Source organism: Electrona antarctica, assembly GCF_951216825.1.
Source record: "Electrona antarctica genome assembly, chromosome: 12".
Taxonomy (NCBI): Eukaryota; Metazoa; Chordata; class Actinopteri; order Myctophiformes; family Myctophidae; genus Electrona; species Electrona antarctica.
This window is the reverse complement of record NC_136793.1, coordinates 22,987,066-23,008,879: the sequence shown is the minus strand read 5'-3', so window position 1 is coordinate 23,008,879 and position 21,814 is coordinate 22,987,066. Positions and strand designations below refer to the sequence as shown.

The window sequence follows — 21,814 nt, the reverse complement described above, 5'->3', positions numbered from 1 at the left end:
TCACCATTTCCTCTTCTTGTAGCAAAGGAAAGTGACCACAACTAGGCAAACAGCCATGGTTCCCATGGCGGTCAAGATTTCCAGGATGACCCAGTCCGCTGTGTGGACAGACAGGAAGTAACAGTGATGTCATTACACTGTGCTAGAGAACGTCTCTGGCCTGGATTACTGGCTGCATTCCACCTCTACACTGCAGTGAGCCATGTTTATGTGTCATTCAGAACTGGATTAACTTTGAGCCACACTTCCTGTATCCTGTACAGTACACACACATGTGTCAAGCCTCTCATTAGAGCAGTGATTTTCAACTTTTTGTGCCCAAGGCACACCAATGGGCAAGTCACAATCACAGGGCACACCTGTATGCATTAAAGAAAATTGCCAATCTACACACATCTACATCACATGTGTAGCACTGTGATTCGTAGATCTGCCATTTTTGAAAAGTATAAATGGAAATTTCTAATATAAAAGAATAAATTAATGAATTGTTCACCTATAATAACACCCAAAATATTGACCCCAGGTTGAAAAGTGGTTAAAATGTATTTTTATAGGGTACAGAATTTGCATCTGGATTATTCAACACATTTTGGCCACATATGTCCATTTTAGCAAACAAGTCATGCTTTAGTTTAGAGTAAACCATTTTTAAGTTAAAATTTAAGAAATCTGCCCATTTGTAGGCCTACCTTTTAGGGGTTGATTCAAATGTTTTGATGAAAGCAAAGGAAATGATTTGTTTGGATTTCTGGAAAAAGATGTTTAAAATAATGGACAAATCCCTATTTTGGATGCACCTCTACAAGCTTGTTTTTGTTAGTTTAGAACATTTAAAAAACCTTTTGAAATGATAATTTCAAACAAATCTTTAGAAATGATAAATTCTTGAAAAATGAAGAAGAAAATGACTTGCAGAACGATAAAATGTTATCAGTGACCCAAAAGTGGGGCCGACCTATTGTTTGGGAATCACTGATTTAGAAGGTACGTACTGTATGGCTCCAGAGAGATGGAGGCTGTGGCTCCAGTGCCCTCGCCTGCTGAGGTGTAGGCCTTGACAGTGAACTTATAGGAACCCCCAGGGAGACCCTGCACTGTGTAACTCCTGCTGTTAGGGTCTGACAGGTTGGCTAGAGAAAGAGAAAGAGTGAGGGAGTGAGTTATACAGTAGGTTATGTCTGTGACTGTGTTATGTCTGCTACTGTCGATGCATGACAGCGGTGCGCAACTAAGTAACATACCTAGCAGTGTGAGCTGGGAGCCGTTGTTCAGGTAAATGTGGTAACCCAGCAAGAATCCCCTTCTACTGACCAATGGAATGTCGCCCCAGGTCAGCTCAATGTTAGGGTCCTGCTGATTGGTTAATAGGTGAGGGACAGCACTGGAGGGAACTGTGGGAGACATAAGGGGAACGGGGGGGGGGTTGGGGTCATTTATAGTAAAAGTTCCTTTCCACAACAATTTAAGCTCATTATTATTATTTAGAACATCAATCTTGCGTGTCGAGAGAATTCTACAGGCAGAGCCGGTTTAACATTCATCTTACCCAGCTCCTGCATGTATCCCTGCCAGCGCTGCAGCACCTCTGTGCGATCAGATGAACACATGTAGAGGGAAAAGTTGTACCTCACTCCAGGCTGGAAGTCACCTGATGGCACAGACAGATATAGATATAGATATATACGAACCCCACCCGCACTGTGTCCAGAGAGAAATGTGTGTAAATAGCCATTTAGAAGTATGTACTTTATGTTGAGAAGTACACAAAAAATAATTTAAAAAAAAAAGAATCATTTTGGGTTATATTTTGTAACTAATTAATGTATCAAGAAAATCGAAACATGTCATGTAGTAATAATAAAGTGACAAAACACAGCGTGCACCTTATGTTAAAGCACAGCACACATAATGCTAACACTGGAGGTGTCGTTTCACCTCTTCTCTAACGGAACCGTGAAGGGGTTGGGATAACAGGACATCTATAGCCTGGTGTACCTGACTGTATGGAGACATTGGTGCTTTCCGAGGGAACCTTGGTCCACTCTACAGGGCAGTCCTGTACAGGGCAAAAAGCATCATGCCACTCAACCACATAACCACAGCTGGCGTTGGCATCGCTCTGCCAGGACAGGTGGAAACCGTCCTCTGTGTAGACAGCCTGAGGTACAGCAGAAGCTTCCATGTCTGAAAGAGAGACAGAGTTGTACTGAAGACATATTTTAGGTTGCATTTATTACCATCCTCACTGAAAGGTATGGCAGGGTATTGTAATCTGGGTGCATGTTTGTTTGTCAAGACTGATTGATTGCGTTTCAGGTTGAATGTTAAATGTCAAGACCGAGAGATGCAGAACTTCCTCCAGGACTTTCCACATACCTGTCATATGTAGAGGTATAACTACACTTGCAGGTGGTGACATCCCTGCTCCGTTCTTGGCTGTGATGGTGGCTATGACCTTGCCGGTGCCAGAGAAATGCGTTAGGTTGATGGGAACGTCATAGGCTGTGTGAGGCAGCATTTCTGTATGCTGTACGTTCTCTTCTGGGCTCCACAGTGTCAACTCATAGCCTGTGATCTGACCATGGCTTTCTCTTGGTGTAAGGGGCTATAGGAAATGTGAGAAGCAAGAGGTGGCAGAGTTAAAGTACAGTAGTGTGAATGAGGAGGGAGAAAGCAGGAGAGAGATTATTAGTAGACTGACCAGCCTGTTACTGAGAGCTTAGCGTCTAGTGTGGATACACTGAAACAAGGCAGTCAAAACAAATTAAATGCTAATTACCCCAAAAGGCTTAGAAAGCAACAATACTACTCACTTTCCAGATGACCCGTCCAGTGTTGTCGCTGGCCATCCACACCCACACATCAAGAGTCTGGGGAACTGATAGACAAAGAGACAGTAGTTACCACCGGCTGATCGGCGATTACTGTCTGACATTAAACACTTCTGTTGGAGATGAGCATCAGTAAAGCAGAAATCACTGAGAAGCACATGGTGATTTCAGATAATTTATAGTTCATAATCAGTAAAGCTGTATGTGGAGATATCACCAACATTTATTACATATGGTTTAAGCAAATTAGGATATATATGGTGTAGGTCTTTTAACTTCCATTATTTCTTTTGGTTTGAAATTTGTTTATTTACGTTTAATTTGGGTTGCTTCTATTTTGAAACGTTCTGTACGTTTGGTTTACTTTTATTTTGAAACTTCCTCCACCGGAACGCACATAACTGAAACAGGCTAGCTTCACACTCATTCCACACCGGCTTCCACACACACAAACACACACACAGCCAGTGCCACGAGAGAGGGAGAGACGGCCTGTATACCGTATGTAGCAGCGCAACACGGTATGTTTGTTTGAAATGTTGCTCACACTGTCTAATTGGGTAAAGTTGAACCAAGACATTTGTAGCTTCAGTGGACTGAGCGGTTTATATCTTCCACAGCGCCTGCCGTGCTGTAATCAGTGTCTGACATGTAATGATGTCCATATGATGAGTGACTGTGACGGTGTATGAAGGTTCCTGGTGGCGTTCTAAAACTTCTGTTTGTTAGCCCCTCAAGAGTAGCGGAGCGAGGTAGAGTGTTTATTTGTTTGGGGTTTTGTCATGATTTATTTTGAGTCAAATTAATTGTATTTTGGGTTTGCTGGCTCGTTTGGCTAGGATACATTTTGGTATTTTATTGGTGTATTGCATTGAAATAATATTGTATTCACTGTATTATATCTATACTATTATATCTATAAATGATCCATTTTATTGTTGATGGTGATATTCAATTGATTAAGTTAATGCACAGGTTTTATTGTTGAAAACTATGAATTGCTATGATTGTAATGCTATTTATTTATTTTTGTAGTTTTCACGGTGCTCAAACAGTCTTCAATCTGTGCCTTAAGAAAAATAAATGACACCCGTTGAGACCATCCACTTGCATTCTTTCACCAACCGAGGGCGCTTACATATGGTATAACAGTAATAACCAATGATCACTATCATCACACTCAGACTTTACATTTTTTGAGAGATGACAGCTCTTCTGAAAGGCCAAGTTATCCACATCCCATCGCCATATAAAAATGTGATTGTTTTTTTTTTATCCCACCTATTTGTAACCCATTTTTTCAAATAGTCTCAATAATCTAATGTAATCCTGGGCTCTACACTCCCTCTGTCAACCTGGGGAGAGCAACGGACTGACCTCATGCTTCACCTTTACAGAATAAACATGTAAGAAAAATACAAGTTCCTTACTGTCCATTTTGGTTCTGAAGGCAACTGGGTCGCTCCAGTCTCCCCACTTCCAGAAGTTCTGCTGGGCTCCACAGCGAACCTTGACAGTGTAGTCCTCATTTGGATGCAGGTCCAGCAGAACGACTGACCGCAGACCCACACCAGGGAAGGTACGCTGCACACAAAAATCAAGCCTGATTCATACTTGGTTGCATGCTGGTGTCACATGCCGAAAATAGAAGATCCAAGAAAAAATTAAGCATCAGATTACATTACTGCTCATCACACTGATGCTCCTGCAAATTAACAGAATGATAATTTGCATTCAGAGAAATAGCTTGCCTGGAGGAACTGTGCTGCTACATTTTTTTCTTCTGGTGCAGGAGGCAACAGGTATTTGTGGGGGGTAACATAATAGTTATGACAAAACTTTTGATACAAGCTGCACTGCTCTCAGAATTTACTATGCTGTTTTTTGCGCACACAAACCAAGCCACCAAACTAGGCCACCTAATTATAAATACACCCATGGACAATAGAACATAACTTGAATCAACACTTCCACACACACATACATACACACGAAGACACACACACACACACACATGTGCAAACACACACACACAAAGACTTACCGTTGTAGAACGCCAGTTGGAGCTGAGATCTACCTCACAGAGAAGAGCCAGAGCATCATAGCTCTTGTACTTCCACTGCCACTGCACTGTGGCGTTCCAGACATGGATGACAGGGTTCAGGCTAGCTGGTGCCACAGGACGCACTGGGGGATAGAGAACAATCAATTACAAAGTGAGGAATAACTACTGTAATCTGCAATGGTATTAGGATCTCAACATAACGGTCTTCAGAGGGAAAGAACAAGCGTGCTAAATGTGCGTTCACACAGGAGGCAAAGATATTTTTCGTGTCACTTCATTTGCGTGATTTCGGTCACCTATTCACATTCACACAAGCTGACAATCACTGCACACATACTAAGGCCCCCGCCACACGGCTCGGGCTGCCACACGACTCGGGCTGCCGCGCAAGTTTGTAGACGGCATTTTTAGTTTGTAGACGGCATTTTTAGTTTGAGCCTCCACATTGAGGTTATGTTAATTATGCATGTCATGGCGAGACCGGTAAACCGCTCCGGGTTCCAGAGAAAGCTGTAGTACACATGCCCGGCCTGTAGATGGCCACCCAAAAAAGATTCCAGAGAAAGCTGTATAGACAAATCCAGAAACGGGTCTCATGGTCGCAGCTTACGTATTTCCTGTAGGCGGAGCTGACGTAGCTGCGGGGTAAACCCGCACGTCTTCTACTACATTGAATGGTAGAGTGACTGATGTTAGTCTGCTCAAACATTACTCCTTTACCTGCTTTTTACTAACACTAACATTACAAAGATGCCCAGAACATCGGGATGAACCTGTGTTGTTTATGGCTGCTCCAACAGTAGTGGGAACATAAAAAAAGAAAAGAAAAACGGAATGTCAAAATATCCACCGCGGTGGCTGAGACCAGAGCCATATAGTAATGGTTGAGACAAAGCAGTGAAAGGTCCTGAAAGATACATATCGTCAGTCTTACCCAATACCCAATATTTCTGTTTTATGAACACAAGGCTGCTGTACTTTATACCTCATACTAAGCATTTAGAGTATGTATCTCTCTAGTCCCCGACACACGTTACCCTAATTTTATGTCCTAACTATTACTCTGAGTATTATTTTAACACCATAGATTTCACTGTGTAGTTTATGAATGGAACACATTGATGAAGTTCCCTGCTGTTTCCAATTGCTGTGGATGACAGCACAGTGAGAAGGCAAACCACAGCAAATTAAATATGCAAGAATCCCAACTTCTCTGCGAGTCTACTGAAGTATTAGGTGTGAAGGCGACCTTAGACCTTAGATATAGCCTATACTAATCGATTCTACACTACACCTATACCATTATAGTAACAACTAGAAAAAGTGCCCTTCTGGGCACAGGTCTCCACCAGGAGGATAGGATTGCGTGTGATGTTTGGCAAAATGTTTAGGAGTAATATAAACATGTTTGTTTATTTGTGTGTGTGTGTGTGTGTGTGTGTGTGTGTGTGTGTGTGTGTGTGTCGCGACTTGGCCTGTTGTAGCGCCACCATGAGGCTGATTTGAAAACTGTCAAGTGGCATTTCTTCCTCAGCCTAGTAGTGGGAATAGGCATGCACAGTTTCACCGCAATCGGACGCTGCGTTGCGGAGTTGTGGCAATTTGTACAAAACGGGTACAAAACGGGCTACTCCTGAAAACTTTAGAAGCCAATCGTAGCAAAGCAGGATGGATAATTATGAGAAATCAAAAAATCACATGACTATGGAGAGCATGTGTACCGATTTGCGTGAAATTTGGATAAAATCTGAAGGAGTAATATTAGAAAATGTGTTTTACATATGTCGGCCTCCTGGTGGCGCTATAAAGAGCAGATGTGAAAAATTCCAGGCAAAGGTTTTTCCTTGGCCTCTAGGGAGTGGGCATACATGGTTTTACACAGATCGGTGCAGTTATAGGTAAAGACACAAATCGGCCAGTTATAGCGCCACCATGAGGCTGAGTTGAAAATATTCAAGTGGCATTTCTTCCTCGACCTAGTGGGAATGTGCGTGCAAAATTTCACGGAAATCACACCATGTGTTCATGATTTGCAGCATTTTGTTTGAAACGTAGCACTCCTGCGAACTTTGGAAGCCAATCTTAGCCAATCAGGATAGAGTCTGAAAAATCTGAAAGACCTGTTTCGTTGAATGGCTCTAGAGAGACTGTGTACCAATTTGCGTAATGTTTGGACAAAATCTGTAGGTGTACTGTCAAAACATTTGTTTTGCACAAAGCGGCCTCCTGGTGGCGCTATAACAGGCCAATGTGAAAACTTTGGGGCAGAGGTTCAGCTCTGGCATTCAGGGAGTGTGTGTGCAGAGTATGGCTGCGATCAAGCCAACGGTGCCAGAGATTAGCTGTTCACAGACGGACGGACGGACGGACACACGGACACACGGACGGACGGACGGAGTGCAAAACATACTCTCTCCCCATGCCTTCGGCCTGGTGGAGACAATAATGCAGATCCATTTTTTTCTTGTATTTCCAGATTGGTGATCACCATAATTTATATCTGTTCTCCGAAAATAGCTCATCTACAAGCTCATGCATGGGCTGCAGATCGGCTATTTTCGAAGTAGAGATAGACATTATGTGCATATAAAATAGCTGTGATACTTATGTAAGTGGTTATGGTGAAATAAACCATGAACAAATGGTTAGTTTGGAGGGGGCGAGGGGTCCCCAAAAACGCTGTCTCCGTGTCACGTGTGGCAGAACGGGCAGATCGGCTAAATACTTGCCCGGGTAACGAGGAATACGTCCTCATGTGGACACCACCTAAGTAAACTGTAATTTGTCTTGCAATTCAAGTACTGAGTTACATCGTCATATAATTAATCCGTTAGTTAAAACAATATTTCCATGTTCCTTCTGTAGGCATAAATGAAAATCCCTGCGTTCATTTCCTTCTTCTTGACATGTGGGTGTGTCAGTGTGCAATGTGTAGCTCAGTCAACTAGTGAGATTCAGAGAAGGCAGAGAGGTCAGCCTTTGCGTCATGGAAGCATTATTTTAGGTCAAAGTCAAGAACAGATGGTCAGATTTTCATGAAACTTGGGGAACGATGATTAACATTAACAGTAGTTTACCATGGGTGCCCTGCCCAACCAGAGCGGGGCACCATAGAGCACCGAAGTCCTGACATCACTGGGGCGCCAGTCCACAGGTTTGTGTACTTTTTATTTGCATTGAAATCCCCATATGGGGATTTTAGATCTCTTCATATAAGTTTGAAAAATAAACCGATCATCCCGGCCTTTTCACTCATATGGATATGAAGCATCGTCTGAAGGTGGAAATGTACAAATATACCCAAAGAGTAACACAATAAGCGCTAGAAACAAGTCAAACAACCCAGAGACTACATTTCCGGGTAGGCGGGGTGGCTGCAGCTCCCCTTCGCACAACATAAACTGACATGTTAATTAAGTATTTTTTATACATTTTTAATTGATATTTAATGTTTCGTGGTTAGTACGAGTCGAGTCACCACCAGCTGAGCTTACGTCAACAAGGAATCTCAGGAACGCAATGTGTTGACAGCTGGGCGTGACGTACCGGTATATTAGCAGTATATTTCTTTCATATGTAGTTTCAAGGCTATTGCGGCCACATTAATTCCATTTTCTCCAGAAACTGGCTGTATCAAATATGAATGGACATCATTAACGACGCACAGCCACCCCCCTGACAGAAAGGCCGGGATGATCGGTTTATTTTTCAAACAGTTCATATGAAGCGACCTAAAATCCTCCTATGGGGATTTCAATGCAAATAAAAAAATGTGTACTGGCGCCCTCTACTAAAAGTGACGTCAGACTTCAGTGCTCTGTCATTATCATAAAATGAAGTGAAATTCAAATTATCTTTATTCTGTCTATACCTTCATGACAGGGGAAGGGGAAGTTAAGAGCTTCTTACCTCTGTGGCTGAGCTCAGCAGAGTCTGTCAGATGATACTGGCCCAGCGGGTTCTCTGCCAGCAATGTCCAGTTACCAACCCACTGGTCCAGGCTGCATTCTAACAACTCCTGCCGGTTGGCTATAGGTACAGTACAGCTCCTATGAGGATTTAAAAAAATAATTATTAAATTCACCATAAACTTAAAATAAAAACTATTGTATGACACCGTTTCCCAACAATTTAATAATTTCATCCATTTTAAAACTGCCCACTCAACAGACACTCCGTTCTGGCAAGTGCCAGCACAATTCCCGTAAGAGAAAGAGAATTGGCAGTCAGCCAGGCGACAGGCATCAATATTTACAAGATACTCAGAGGGCCAAAAAGTGTGTACTTGTGGTAAGCATTTTTTATTATTCCATAAAACCCTCTCAACCCCGGGCAGTCATTCCTTAGTTGTTTTTGAAAAGAATGGCGAGGTAAAACATCAAGAATATATATTTTTTTCTTTTTAAGTGGAAAGCCACTTTATTAGTCCTGAATGATTTGACCTTTGCCTTTTGTGTCTCCTCTGTCCTGTGTGCCTTCGATTGCCTGTAATTTCTTCTATCCTCTTCACATGGAAAGTGTCAACTTTCATTGATATACAATTGCGGCAGCAGGTCACAGTTAACTATGAAATCGTGCATTTCCAGTCAGTTGTTTGGTTGGTTGGTCACGCCTCGTGACATCACGTGATATCATCAGGGATGGAGATCCCTGATGTATGGAGATCCCTGATGTCATCAATATTAAGCCCATATATGGAGATCCCTGATGTCATCAATATTGACACTATCTGCCATCTGACCTCAAACCCTTAGATCTCCATATATGGAGCTGACCTGTTCTGAGATTCCATATGTTGATCCTTCCCCATCCATCCTTCTTCTTCGATGTCTCACTTTTGACTGATACCTGTCCATTTAAACTCTAGACAGGCCTGCCCCAAAGTTATTAGTGCAGCCGCGCCCGGCAGCTGGCGAAAACAGGCCCGAGTTCTCAACATGCCCGAAAATTAAGGTCGCTTCTCGCCCTCAGGCGTCTTACTGGTTCTCAATTAATCAATTAATCCAAAAAGTAATTGATAGAATTATCGCTAAGAAAATAGTGGCAGCCATAAAGACACTGTGATATCTTGAATCTTATCATGAGGGATTTTGTAACATAGGTTTTGACATCTAGATATGTGTGCGTGCACATGTTCTATTACCTTGCATTCAGTTTATAGTACGTCATTTTCCGTTTGCCGTACAGGTGGGTTTCTCGCCCCCTGTTCCACTGGCACACTGCTGAGCTCAAGTTTCGGGTTTCACACACCAAATCCTGGGGCAGAGGTGGATCTAATGAGGGAATTTAATACAGAGACACTGAATGGACAATATACCAAATATACTAATTCCATACCAAAATGTGACAATTCCACATCTTACAATAAATGCACAACATATCTCTGTCCGTGTGTCTGTAGTTCATTTAGTTAGCCGATGACCCTTGGGTGTCATCGAACGGATAGGTGGTTGTCCAGAACCGTCGAGCCAACGTCCATATGCATATATGGGAATATATGGAGATCCTGTTGTCGAAAGCCACTGATCCACCCAATATTACATTAGCATGCCCATATATGCTAATGTATGTATTTCAAAATAATTTGACAACAAACAGAGAGAAAGTGTTAACTAAGAAAGCCACCTATTTGTTCTCTGGTATTTAGTGGAGGGTGAAGCTAATTAATTGTGCATTATAATATGAGAAGCAATCAAAACATGGACTCTGGGTAGATTTATTCCATTGTACAATATTTGTTCAACCTCAAAGTACCCATAGAGTTAATAATAACTCTGACCCCGCCCAGTCAGTCAGTCAGTCAGTCAGTCAGTCAGTCAGTCAGTCAGACAGACAGACAGACAGACAGACAGACAGACAGACAGACAGACAGACAGACAGACACAAATCAATCAATCTTACATCCGACAAACACGACTGCTCCGGTGAGTATTCTGTCGTCGCTGTTAAGACATAAGACGTTGGTTCCTGAGGTGATGGAGGGCCCCTGATTGGTGCCGGTGCTGGCATAGCTCCGTCTGCTCAGTCGCGTAACATTCAGGACGGGGATTTTGTAGCGGATGCTGCCGAAGCTCATCCCCTCTCCCACAATGCAACAGAAGGTGGTGTTGCTTCCCACGGGCACAACACGGTCCTGAGGGTACATCTGGGACTTTGTGTTGCTGGGGAGATCCTTCCCTGTTGAGGAGCAGGGGGGAGAGGAAGGAAGGGAGGGGTAATTAGAAACATAGATGGTTTCATATTTTCATAGCAAGAAGCGAGTTAGAGGATACAAAGAGGAAGATGGTAACAGGTGAACATCCAAATGTACACAGTGAGGAGAGAAAGAAATGAAATGAGAACTGATTTGATTCCATTTCTCTGTAATGACTCGTAAATCAGACATTCTTCTCAGAAGTCAGAGTGAAACTCCCATCAATCTAAGATCTGCCTTGTTTATTGCCATCCATTGGCCATGAACATTGTGATACAAGTAACTTAATGGCCCGCTGACCTTGCAGAATCTGAGTGTCGCTCCATTCGCTGGCGGTCTCCCCGTCCCTGGAGCGGAGACGGACCGACAGAGAGGTACACTCCAGGGGTTCTACTGAGGTCCAGTTCCACTGACACCGACCGCTCACCTCATCCAGTCCCACAGACACAGTGTCCTATGGGTTACACACATCACACTCAGTAAGGTAAAGAACCTTTTCAATACAAAGCAAATAAAGTTAATGTATGTTCTCTTATTCAGACATTTCTGGCTCAGAGATTTCTATGACTTTCTAAGGAACTTAAAATGGGGTGCTCTAATAAGTACACTTTTAATTTACTTTCAGGCCTATGGGGTGTACTAGATGCTATAGAAGTATGTATTACACAATTACACATGGAATGTGGAAATTATATACATAATAGGTTGACTTGCTTTTATTTTTTGTCACTTAAAGGACCACTTCACCACTTGTCAACCTATCTTCATATAATAGGTCCTCACTAATAATCATGAAAAAAATGGCGCAATTCTTTTCTACTCAGTCTGTGTCTCATAGGAGGGCTGTGGGCAGTTCTGAAACCTTTTTATATGCTTTTTATATTTGTGTTGTGCCATGTTGTACCCATGGGTAGGCATTACCTATTTACCTAGCACTGTAAAGGCAGATCTGCTGTACATACTGGATCAAGTTAACACATTACTGCCCAGCCCTCTAGGCGAGATCGTGGCGCTAGTGCCAGAGAAATCCGCAAAATAAGCAGAGCAGAAGGGTCACTTCCGCCTGAGCCGGAAGTGATGTAGTACGGCTCTGTAGTGTAGGCCTAGGGAACGGATGGACCATTGCCCCCCAGAGCAGCATCATGATTAGCGCGGCTCGGATTAATGTTTTAAGAGGCTATAAACATGGCATTTTATGCCATTCTGAGCATAAATACCACTAATAACCAACTAATACACGTGTACCGCGGATTATCATGTAGGCTGTTTCTACAATGAGAAGCTAACGGAGGCTAAAAAAAAAGAAAAGGTGAAATAATATCTTTCAATAATTTTTTATCGAATCTCATGTATCTCGTGGATGGTTCAGATGGAATTAATAACTTTCCACGAGATATCTCAATGATAGCACGGAATGGGTTCATGAAAACAATATAATAATATAACTCTGGGAAAAGAACATTCTAGATCAGGCCAAAAGGCTGGGTAACAAAAGATTACAGCTGAATTATGTCTTCTTCACAACCTTATACAATCTCAAACAGAATTCACATCAATAACACAAACTTGACAAAATAAGGGATAAACAAAGAACAAGTGCAAAAATCATGAAAAAATATAAATAAACTAATAAACCCAAGAAATTGAAACTCTTACATAGAAGACAGTTTCATTGAGTTCAGTTCTTAGGATGATGAGGTCAAAGGTTGAAACTGCTCCTCCCAGCCAGGACACAGACAGCTGCTGTGACTGCAGGTTGGCCGACAGGCTCACCTGCTGAGGTACAGTAGGTGCTGCACGCACACACGCACGCGCACACACACACACACACACACACAAACACAAACATACACACAAATATCTTACACAAGACAACTGACAAGGCAGAGCAGAGCCAGAAAGGCACAACATACAATTCAATATCCTGGGGCCTAAAGGACTAAATGAGCCAGTGTGTGGAGAATTACTGGAGAATTCCTTTCCTTGTGCCTTAGGGGATCACAGAGAGAGGCAGATTCTTTCCATCTCTGGCTAGAAGTTTAGGACACATGACAGGACAGCTAATGTAGGCAGGACTACAACAAAAGCTAGAAGCAGGACTGTGAATTAAAATGCTTTATTCTCAATAACATTAAATCTGAGAAGAATGACTCTGGTTGTAGTCAGTCAGTTGTAAATAAACATGACACTGACAATGATACAATGGCTCTTCTAGAAATGACTAACTCAAACTATAGAATAACTCAATTAAAGCATTGTATTCATTTCCAAGACAGTCACTTCTATTTCCATTAGGCTACAATAAATCAGGATAAACGGGTTTCTTACCATCTTTGGTGTGGGCTTGCAAGGCAGAAAGGCCCAGGAGGACACAGAGCAGCCACCAAGGACAAGGATTAGGCAGTGGTTTAGCACTGAAACACAGGCGAGGCATGGTGGTCAGCCTGCAGAGGGGAGTATGTGTAGGTCCTACTGAGGAGACAGCAGCCTAGACATCCTGAGAGACAGAGAGGCTCCTGTGGAAAAGACAGCATGAAAGAGAAGAGAGAGAGAGAGAGAGAGAGAGAGCACAGTACAAACTTAATTACATTCATATTCTAAATTTAGAATTTAACAAATGTGACTACAGTAATTGAGAGTGGTTTCAATGACAAGACATTGATTGGCAATGCTGTCAATCATTTCGTCTAAAACAATGTGACATTGTTACTACTATTCAACTGCTCATAAAACTAACTTCCACAAAACAATCTGTCATTTAGAAGATTGAGGTTTTTGTCCAGATGCCAGTGTAGTAGATTTGAAACTCATTGACAGACAAAGTCTGTCTTTGACAGAGTATGCTAGTGTTCAGCGGACTGGATTCCAGGAATATGTCCCATCCAGATATTCTATTTATTTTAGGAAACAACAAACAATTGCATTATTGCAGAGCTACTCACTACTCTAATTTCATGCCTAGATATGAACTGAAGGCATCTTCTTTTCAGCGATTTAATCAAATTGATGGATTGCTGTAATGCTTTTATTCACTCAGCTTCATGGTCAGGATAATTTGTGATACTGTGATGACATTATACATTGTAAATCTGACACTGACACATTATGATAAGTGAGAAGGAAAATTACAATGTATTTTCCCTCTGGTTTGACAGATATAACCATGAGGGAGATGTTTGTTTACCAATTACTCTAAGAGAAAGGGGAACTAGCTCATATTATAACACATGTCTTAAGAATCTCTTCATCCCTCGAGGATCATTAACCTGTGTGCCTCATGACGACAATTTGGTAGACTGTGCTTCTGCATGGACCCAAAAGTACATGACACACAGCAAAGACTTGTACACAGCAAATCACAAGACATTTTCCCATTAGCAGCATTATATGACAAAAACAGCTGACATCTGGTGAAATAAAATAAAGGAGAGATTAATGTTATGTTATTTGCTGACACATGAAGTGATAGGCCTATTAGCCCATTTACACTGGCAGCCAAATCCAGCCTGAATCAGATCTGAGCCACATCCAGATTGGAATCTGATTTGTTTAAATGAGTCTGGACTCATTTTAAACTTAGATTTGTCTGCCAGTGTAAAAGGGGCCTTACTTGGTCCGCTACCTCACAAGCTGCCGGATAAAGATTTTTCATTTAAAAGCCCTATGGTTAAGTGAGTTCACCTCCTCTGATAGAAATACAGATGGGAATTATTTGAGTTGAGCAGTGGGAGAGGGAATAGTGTTTGTGACAATTCTAATGAAAAGCAATAAGTGACAGTCAGTAACACTATTTAGAAAGTAACAAATGGGATGATTGTTCATTGTGCCTTTGTACAGGCATACTACTAATCTGAGCTGAAGATGACCTAACAGCACAATATTACCTAGGAAATCACTCCCCCAGGACCCGGCACTCCAGACTAGAGATTTATCAAAATGACTTCACAATAAAGCCATGTGACCAATCTAGAGTAGAGTAGAGTCTTTTTTTCTTTGCAAAATTACTAACCCTAACCCAAAGTTGGTCTTTATAAGATAAGAGCATCTGCTAATGCCTAAATTGTTAGAATGTACCGGTCAAAGAAAATAAAACTTCAGACACATCACAAAATACTAAAAAAGGAATCTTTTCCCAAAACGGCTTGAATTAATTTTTCACTCTTCCACTGAGGCCTGAATCATCCTCATAAGTATTTTATAACAAATAACGCAGACAAAGTCATTATCTTCACAGAGTCCCTCAAAACAGGAAAATATCTCTTTCAAGGGTGAAGTTGCCTTGCCGTGCAAATGAAACGCCTTTTTTTCACCAGCACAAATTGGGGCCATGCGGTTACTGAAGGCACACCCTTATCAAATTCTTTTCAACATTAAGTGGTTCGTGACTCTGAAATTGCCAACCTTGGTGGGGCAAAAATGGACACATGACTTCTTATTGAAGGCATGCTCTTGTCACTTAACTCTGACTAGCCAGGCTCTAAGCAGGCAGACAGAGATTGTATCATTGCAAAAGGTAACTGCCATTAATAGTGGGTCATGAAGAAAGGGCCATCAAAGGACCATGACGTTACATTGACAACATCAGCCACATAAACATCTCTGCTAATGGCTGGAAGTAAAAATTATACTGGCATGCTCCTTTAATTTAGTATCAATTAACTACTACGGTAGTTTGAATCAAAGGAAAGAATGTAATCAGTATGAGTGTATGCGCTTTGAGACAAAACACAGTGTTAGATGGCAATAAGAGAAAATACAATAAATAAAACGACAACCTAAAAACAGCGATAAAGGGCCCCATCTACTGCTAGTTGTTAAGTCTTAAACTCATTGACTGCCACTAAAACCCCCGGGCGCTGTTGGCTACCGCCACCATAGACTCTCATTCTATTTCACTTGGAAAACAAGACTGTTTTCCGGTGCCCCAAAATAGTTAGCGAGAATCGGCTAAAGCTAATGTGATCATCGTCTATTTAAGAGTCTTCAGAAGCATTCGTATTTTAACTGCGCGGTGGTATTGAGCTACTAACATCGGCACATTGTTCAAACCAGCTCAATCTGAGCCGCAAGCCGCAGTTAGGTGTGGTCTGGTGCATATTTATCATACAAACAGAGTCAAAAGCTTTTTGCGCTTAGACCAGCTTTTAGTTGGTCTAAGTTCCCTTAGCAGAAATGTGTTTGTGTCTCCTCCAACTTGCTAAATGCATCATTTAAATAGTAATGCATTATGACACCACTACTACGTGCAACAAACTGAATGGGAGACTAGACTGACTAATTTGTTATGCCCAAAGCAGACCCAGACTAATTCAGTCTAAATAGAACCCCTTTGCGCCATGCGCCTGTATTTACATCAAGACAACAAACACATATATATATATATCAAAAACTAGCCAAATGGGAGGGGAAACACCCCAACACAATTTCACCCTGTGTTTTGTACCCTGCACAAAAGATAATCAAAAGTCAGCCCAAAGTGTTAGTGACTAATTTGTGTAATCATACAAATTGATAACAAAGTTAAACAATTTTCCAGTAGGGACCTATACATTATTTCCAGACTAAGCTACCAGTTTAATACCCTTAAAGAGTCTATAGACTCTATACAGATTATGGGTTGTGTGATTCTGCAATACAACTTCTGACATTGACACAAAACAAGGAACAAGCTGGTGAGGAATGTATGGCCAAACCATTTGTTGTTGTCACCAAAGAGGTAGACCTTCTGCACAAACAAAACAAATGTTACCGAATGAAAAATCAAACAAGAAAAAATGTTGCAAGACTAAATGAAGCGGAGTAGCCAAAACCACCCTGTGTGTGCGTGTGCATACAGTGCACACACATACACACACCCCTTGAGACATGCTTAGACATCACACACACACTTTAAAATGCATTAGCGAAAGCAAAACCTGAAAGACCTTTCTAAAACAACACACACACACACACCTAACGCTAACCCATTACAGAAATCACTCTGCGTATGTGTGTCTTCTTCTGTCTGTCTGTCTGTCTGTCCCCTCTGTGTTTCTGTCCCCTGTGTTTGTCGGTCTCTAATTTTCTCCCTCTGTATCAAACACAACTCAGAGATAGCCACAACATAACTAGACAAATATATTTATATTGTCATGGAAAACATCAGTTGTATTTTTCGTGATTTAATAAAAAATAAAATGTCAAACTGTTCATTCTTATATCTAAGTCTTTGTATTACATTACACCCCATAAGTAAAAAAAATAAATTCCTTGGGCATGTTGTGCTCAGGTAAAAAAAAAAAAGGGCAAGAGGCGTGGTTAAACAGCCTACAGTTTAATTTGACTTTAATAGGTAATTCACACTGAGACGGACTGAATGATGGCTGGCGCACCCGGACAATGACCATCGACATTGTCTCCAATAAATCCAGACACACTGCATTGCATTGCCTCCTTGCCGTTATACTAGTCCTACTTCACTGTCAGCCTGCACCATTGTCAGCCTGCACCATTGTCAGCCTGCACCAATGGAATTGCATTACGGAACCTACACGTCGTTACATTTTATGTTTTTTCTTTGTCCTACAGAGACACTATGGGTCAAGTATTGTAGTGTCGGGAACTGCAAAAACACCAGCAACATAAGAAATAAAAACAGGACGCCCAAATGGACTTTTTCCTTGTTCCCCAGCCACGAAAAGGAAGGCCAACTTTTGTTCATAAAGAGCTAACACGCTTGTCGCGCGCCCTTCAAAGTAGTCAGCTGACATTTGAAAACTGAAAAGTCAATAAAACAACAGTTTAATGAAACTAGCAACTAGAAACCCTAGGAATTTTCAAAAACCCGACTGTTGACGACTTCTGCAGCGGTTCCCAATGGTTTCGACTGACTGTTTAGCCCCATTTCAAAATGGCACAGACCACCGCCTGAATGAAAGGTCACACGTGACGTGACGCATGTGTAGGCTTGGCATGGAAAATGTTTGGTAACCTCTGAACTAGCCTCTTTCTCAAACCTCTAAAATATTGTAGTCAGGAGGGTGATTCACTCACCTGAAAATTACTGGACACTGACAATGATAGCTTTACATGGCAATGAGAGCCGTGACCTTACATTCCCCTTAGGCTACACAAACATCCCACATTAGAAAGAGCCAAAAACAGACTCCGTCTCCAGTCCTCTGCTTGTTAGCTTATCTCTATTTGTGTCAAGTGTTGTGGCTGATAATTTCCATTTAAATTATTCAACCGGCAGGCTAAACATGGGAGATAAACCAATCTGTATGACGCGCCATCAAACACAATGATAAAATGATTCATAGAAACGAGCTCATAAGTTTAAAATGTTTATAGTATTTCAGTGCACCAAATATCACAATACAATTAATAAATATATATGTAATAAATATGTGCAAAGAATCCAAAACTATTAAACAGTGAGCAAAACAAACGTGAATGAATCAATATACTAAAGTGCGAGTGCGGTCAACAAAATATACGTATCCTCCCAGCTCACCCTGCCTCCAAGTTCCAACAGCCTTAGAGTGAGCTGGTACAGATACCCATATTTGTCAACTCCAGTTGGCCACCCACAGAGACGCTCCCACCAATAATGGAGCGTCAATGCGGTGCCCACACCCATCACCAACCAAGTGAAAGTTTCTATACCTAAGCACTCTTTGGCTCCTACATTCCGGCCCCTAATTAAGCCATGGGCATTAATTACAACATTATTACTATGTAGGAGCACATGATTAGCCTTAGCAAAGTTACAATCATTCCAAAAAATATAAATTCAATGCAAATTAATTCAGAATAATGCATCATTTTTTCTCCATCGATAGGATCTCCATTCATCCATAAACTCTCCATCTGCAAAAATAGAGATAAAGAGAGAGGATTCGGAGCATGAGCGCCCCGAGTAAGACTTCATCATGGCTCCTCTGCTTCCTGAAGAAGACACACTTTAGTAATGGGCCTGTCCAGGCAGCTGGTCTTCGTCGTCACGCGAATCTGTCGCACCAGACCCTTCTTATCTGGAATTGCCTGCACAACTTTTCCCGTCAACCATGTGTTGCGAGGTGCAGATTCATCCACCACAATGACCAGGTCTCCAGGAACAAAGTTCCGCTGTACGTTCTGCCACTTCTGGCGCTCTTGAAGCTGTGGGAGGTACTCCTTCACCCATCGCTTCCAAAACAGGTCAGACATGTATTGTACCTGTCTCCAACGGCGACGCACATAGAGGTCTTGCTTGACAAATACTCCTGGTGGTAGTGAGGGCTTAGACTTAAGAAGCAGAAGATGGTTGGGCGTCAATGCTTCTAAGTCATTAGGATCAGTGGAAGCTTTAGTTATTGGTCGGCTGTTCACAATAGCCTCAGCTTCACAAAGAACCGTATGGAGGCCTTCATCATCAAGATTCTGTGTCTGCAAGATGGAATTCAGAACCTTCCGTACGGATCTTATCAAGCGCTCCCACACTCCGCCATGGTGGGACCCATAGGGAGGATTGAAAACCCACTTGATTCCCTTCTGCAGGAGCATGTCACTGATCTGAGCCTGGTTCCACCTTCCAATTGACTCCCTCAACTCACGTTCACCTCCGACAAAGTTTGTGCCGTTGTCTGAACGCAACTCCAACACCTGACCACGCCTTGCCACGAAGCGTCTAAGAGCGTTGATAAAGGAGTCAGTGTCAAGAGACGCTGCTACCTCAAGATGCACAGCTCTTACAGCCAGACAAGTGAAGATGACCCCATACCGTTTTACTGTACATCTTCCTCGCCTAACTTCGAAAGGCCCAAAGTAATCCACTCCAGATCGAGTGAATGGAGGCTCGTCAGGTGAAACCCTGTCAAGAGGGAGATCTGCCATACGTTGATGTCCTGGTACTGCATGCAGTCTACGACAGACGACACACTTGGACAGAGTCTTCCTTATGGCAACGCTGGCTCCAGGGATCCAGTATCTCTGGCGCAGATTCGACAGCATGTGGTTACGTCCACCATGCCCTGTCACTTGATGAATGTGACGTAGTAGAAGGTCGGAAACGTGAAGGTCCTTGGTCAAGATAGCGGGGTGTCTTGCCTCCTCTGGCATAGCTGCTCTACCAAGCCTACCCCCTACTCTCAGAATGCCACCTCCAAGAATGGGGTTAAGCCTGTAGAGATGACTGGTCTTCTTCACACCTTCCCCTTTCTGCAAGCTACTTATCTCCTCTGAGAACCTTTTCCCTTGACAAAAGCAGACAACTGCAGTTTCTGCCTTGTCAAGCTCTTCAACTGAAAGAGGACCCTTGGCAGCTTGAGCTCTGATGGTCTGCATCTCCTCATGCACCTTCTCATCCTCCAGACCAGACTGGACAAGAAGCCTCCTCTTCTGAGCCAAATCCAACAACAGTCTCCTAAACCTGAGAAACCAACCAACCATCTTTCTCAGGCGGAACCAAGACGAGAAGTGGCTAACGAACTGCGTGACCAAGTCTGCCTGCTCATCAGCTTGGATCGCATTCACAGAGACCACCGTCTTAACTTCAGGATCCTCTAGAGAGATCTTTCCAGCAAGATCAGGCTGTGCCGGCCACTCCATTTCAGGCTCTACTAGGAACTTGGGTCCCGACACCCAAACATCAGACCTCAAGAAGGATTCCACTCTGGTCCCTCGGGAAGCCAGGTCTGCTGGATTGGTCGACGTGTCGACGTATCTCCACTGAGAAGGACTGGACATTGTAAGTATCTCAGAGACACGATTTGCCACAAATGTCTTGAACCTTGATGTTTCATTCCGGATGTATTTCAGTACGGAGGTACTATCCGTCCAGAACACTGACTCCAATAGTGGCATTCGCAACTCCCTTTTCCAGAGCTTATCCATCCTGCTTGCCACCACTGCCGCTGTTAACTCCATGCGAGGGATTGTGATGGATTTCAATGGGGCCACTCGTGCCTTACCCATTACAAATGCACAGTTGGTTTGCTTGTGGATGTTGTTCAGCAACAGGTATGTGACCGTGCCATATCCATCCTCGCTGGCATCCGCAAAGTGATGCAGTTGAGCGGAAGTGACTTCTCCAAACTTGGGAGGTTTCAAGCACCTGCACATTCGAAACTCTTCGATGAGATGAAGCTCCTCCAGCCAGACTGTCCACTCCTGGGCAGCGCTTACTGGCAAAGCCTCATCCCAGCCCAGCTGATCCCTGCACAGGCTTTGAAGTAGCTTCTTGGCGCTCAGCACCACAGGTGCAAGAAATCCCAATGGATCGTATATGGAGCTGACGGTGGATAAGATCCCTCTCCTTGTCAGAGGTTTGTCCTTGAGTGTGATCTTGAACTTGAAGGCATCCGACTGGACACACCACTGTACGCCCAGAGCCCTTTCCACAGGCAAAGTGTCGTTGTCCAAGTCAAGATCCTTGACGTCCGCTGCTCTTTCCTGTGGAGGTATGGCAGCAATCACAGTGCGTCTGTTGCTAATCCACTTTGTTAGCTGGAAGCCTCCTTTAGCACACAGAGCACGAAGTTGGTGATATAGTGACACTGCCTCCTCTTCAGTGCCAATAGACACAAGACAGTCGTCCACATAGAAATTATGCAGAACTGTGTCCGCAACCTCTGAACCGAACTGGTCCCGGTTATCCTCTGCACATTTCCTTAATGCAAAGTTTGCACAACTTGGAGAAGATGTTGCTCCAAACAGATGTGCCAACATCCTATGCTCCACCAACTCCTGGCTGTGGTCACC

At 42.8% G+C, this 21,814-nt stretch overlaps 1 protein-coding gene across 2 annotated transcripts in view; it reads right to left on the bottom strand.

Annotated features, from left to right (window-relative positions):
* Window positions 1-21,814, bottom strand: part of lifra (LIF receptor subunit alpha a) — a 39,417-nt gene that overhangs the window by 5,851 nt on the left and 11,752 nt on the right. For both annotated transcript variants that reach the window (XM_079515339.1, XM_079515338.1), the window contains exons 2-16: window positions 13,421-13,608; window positions 12,749-12,885; window positions 11,393-11,546; window positions 10,801-11,076; window positions 10,043-10,172; window positions 8,809-8,948; window positions 4,879-5,021; window positions 4,265-4,418; window positions 2,817-2,881; window positions 2,380-2,608; window positions 1,999-2,187; window positions 1,550-1,651; window positions 1,245-1,394; window positions 996-1,133; window positions 5-98 (exon numbers count right to left, since the gene is read on the bottom strand). In XM_079515339.1, the coding sequence (XP_079371465.1) occupies window positions 5-98; window positions 996-1,133; window positions 1,245-1,394; window positions 1,550-1,651; window positions 1,999-2,187; window positions 2,380-2,608; window positions 2,817-2,881; window positions 4,265-4,418; window positions 4,879-5,021; window positions 8,809-8,948; window positions 10,043-10,172; window positions 10,801-11,076; window positions 11,393-11,546; window positions 12,749-12,885; window positions 13,421-13,526 (2,207 nt within the window). In that variant the 5' untranslated portion in view covers window positions 13,527-13,608. The remainder of the gene's footprint in view (window positions 1-4; window positions 99-995; window positions 1,134-1,244; window positions 1,395-1,549; window positions 1,652-1,998; window positions 2,188-2,379; window positions 2,609-2,816; window positions 2,882-4,264; window positions 4,419-4,878; window positions 5,022-8,808; window positions 8,949-10,042; window positions 10,173-10,800; window positions 11,077-11,392; window positions 11,547-12,748; window positions 12,886-13,420; window positions 13,609-21,814) is intronic.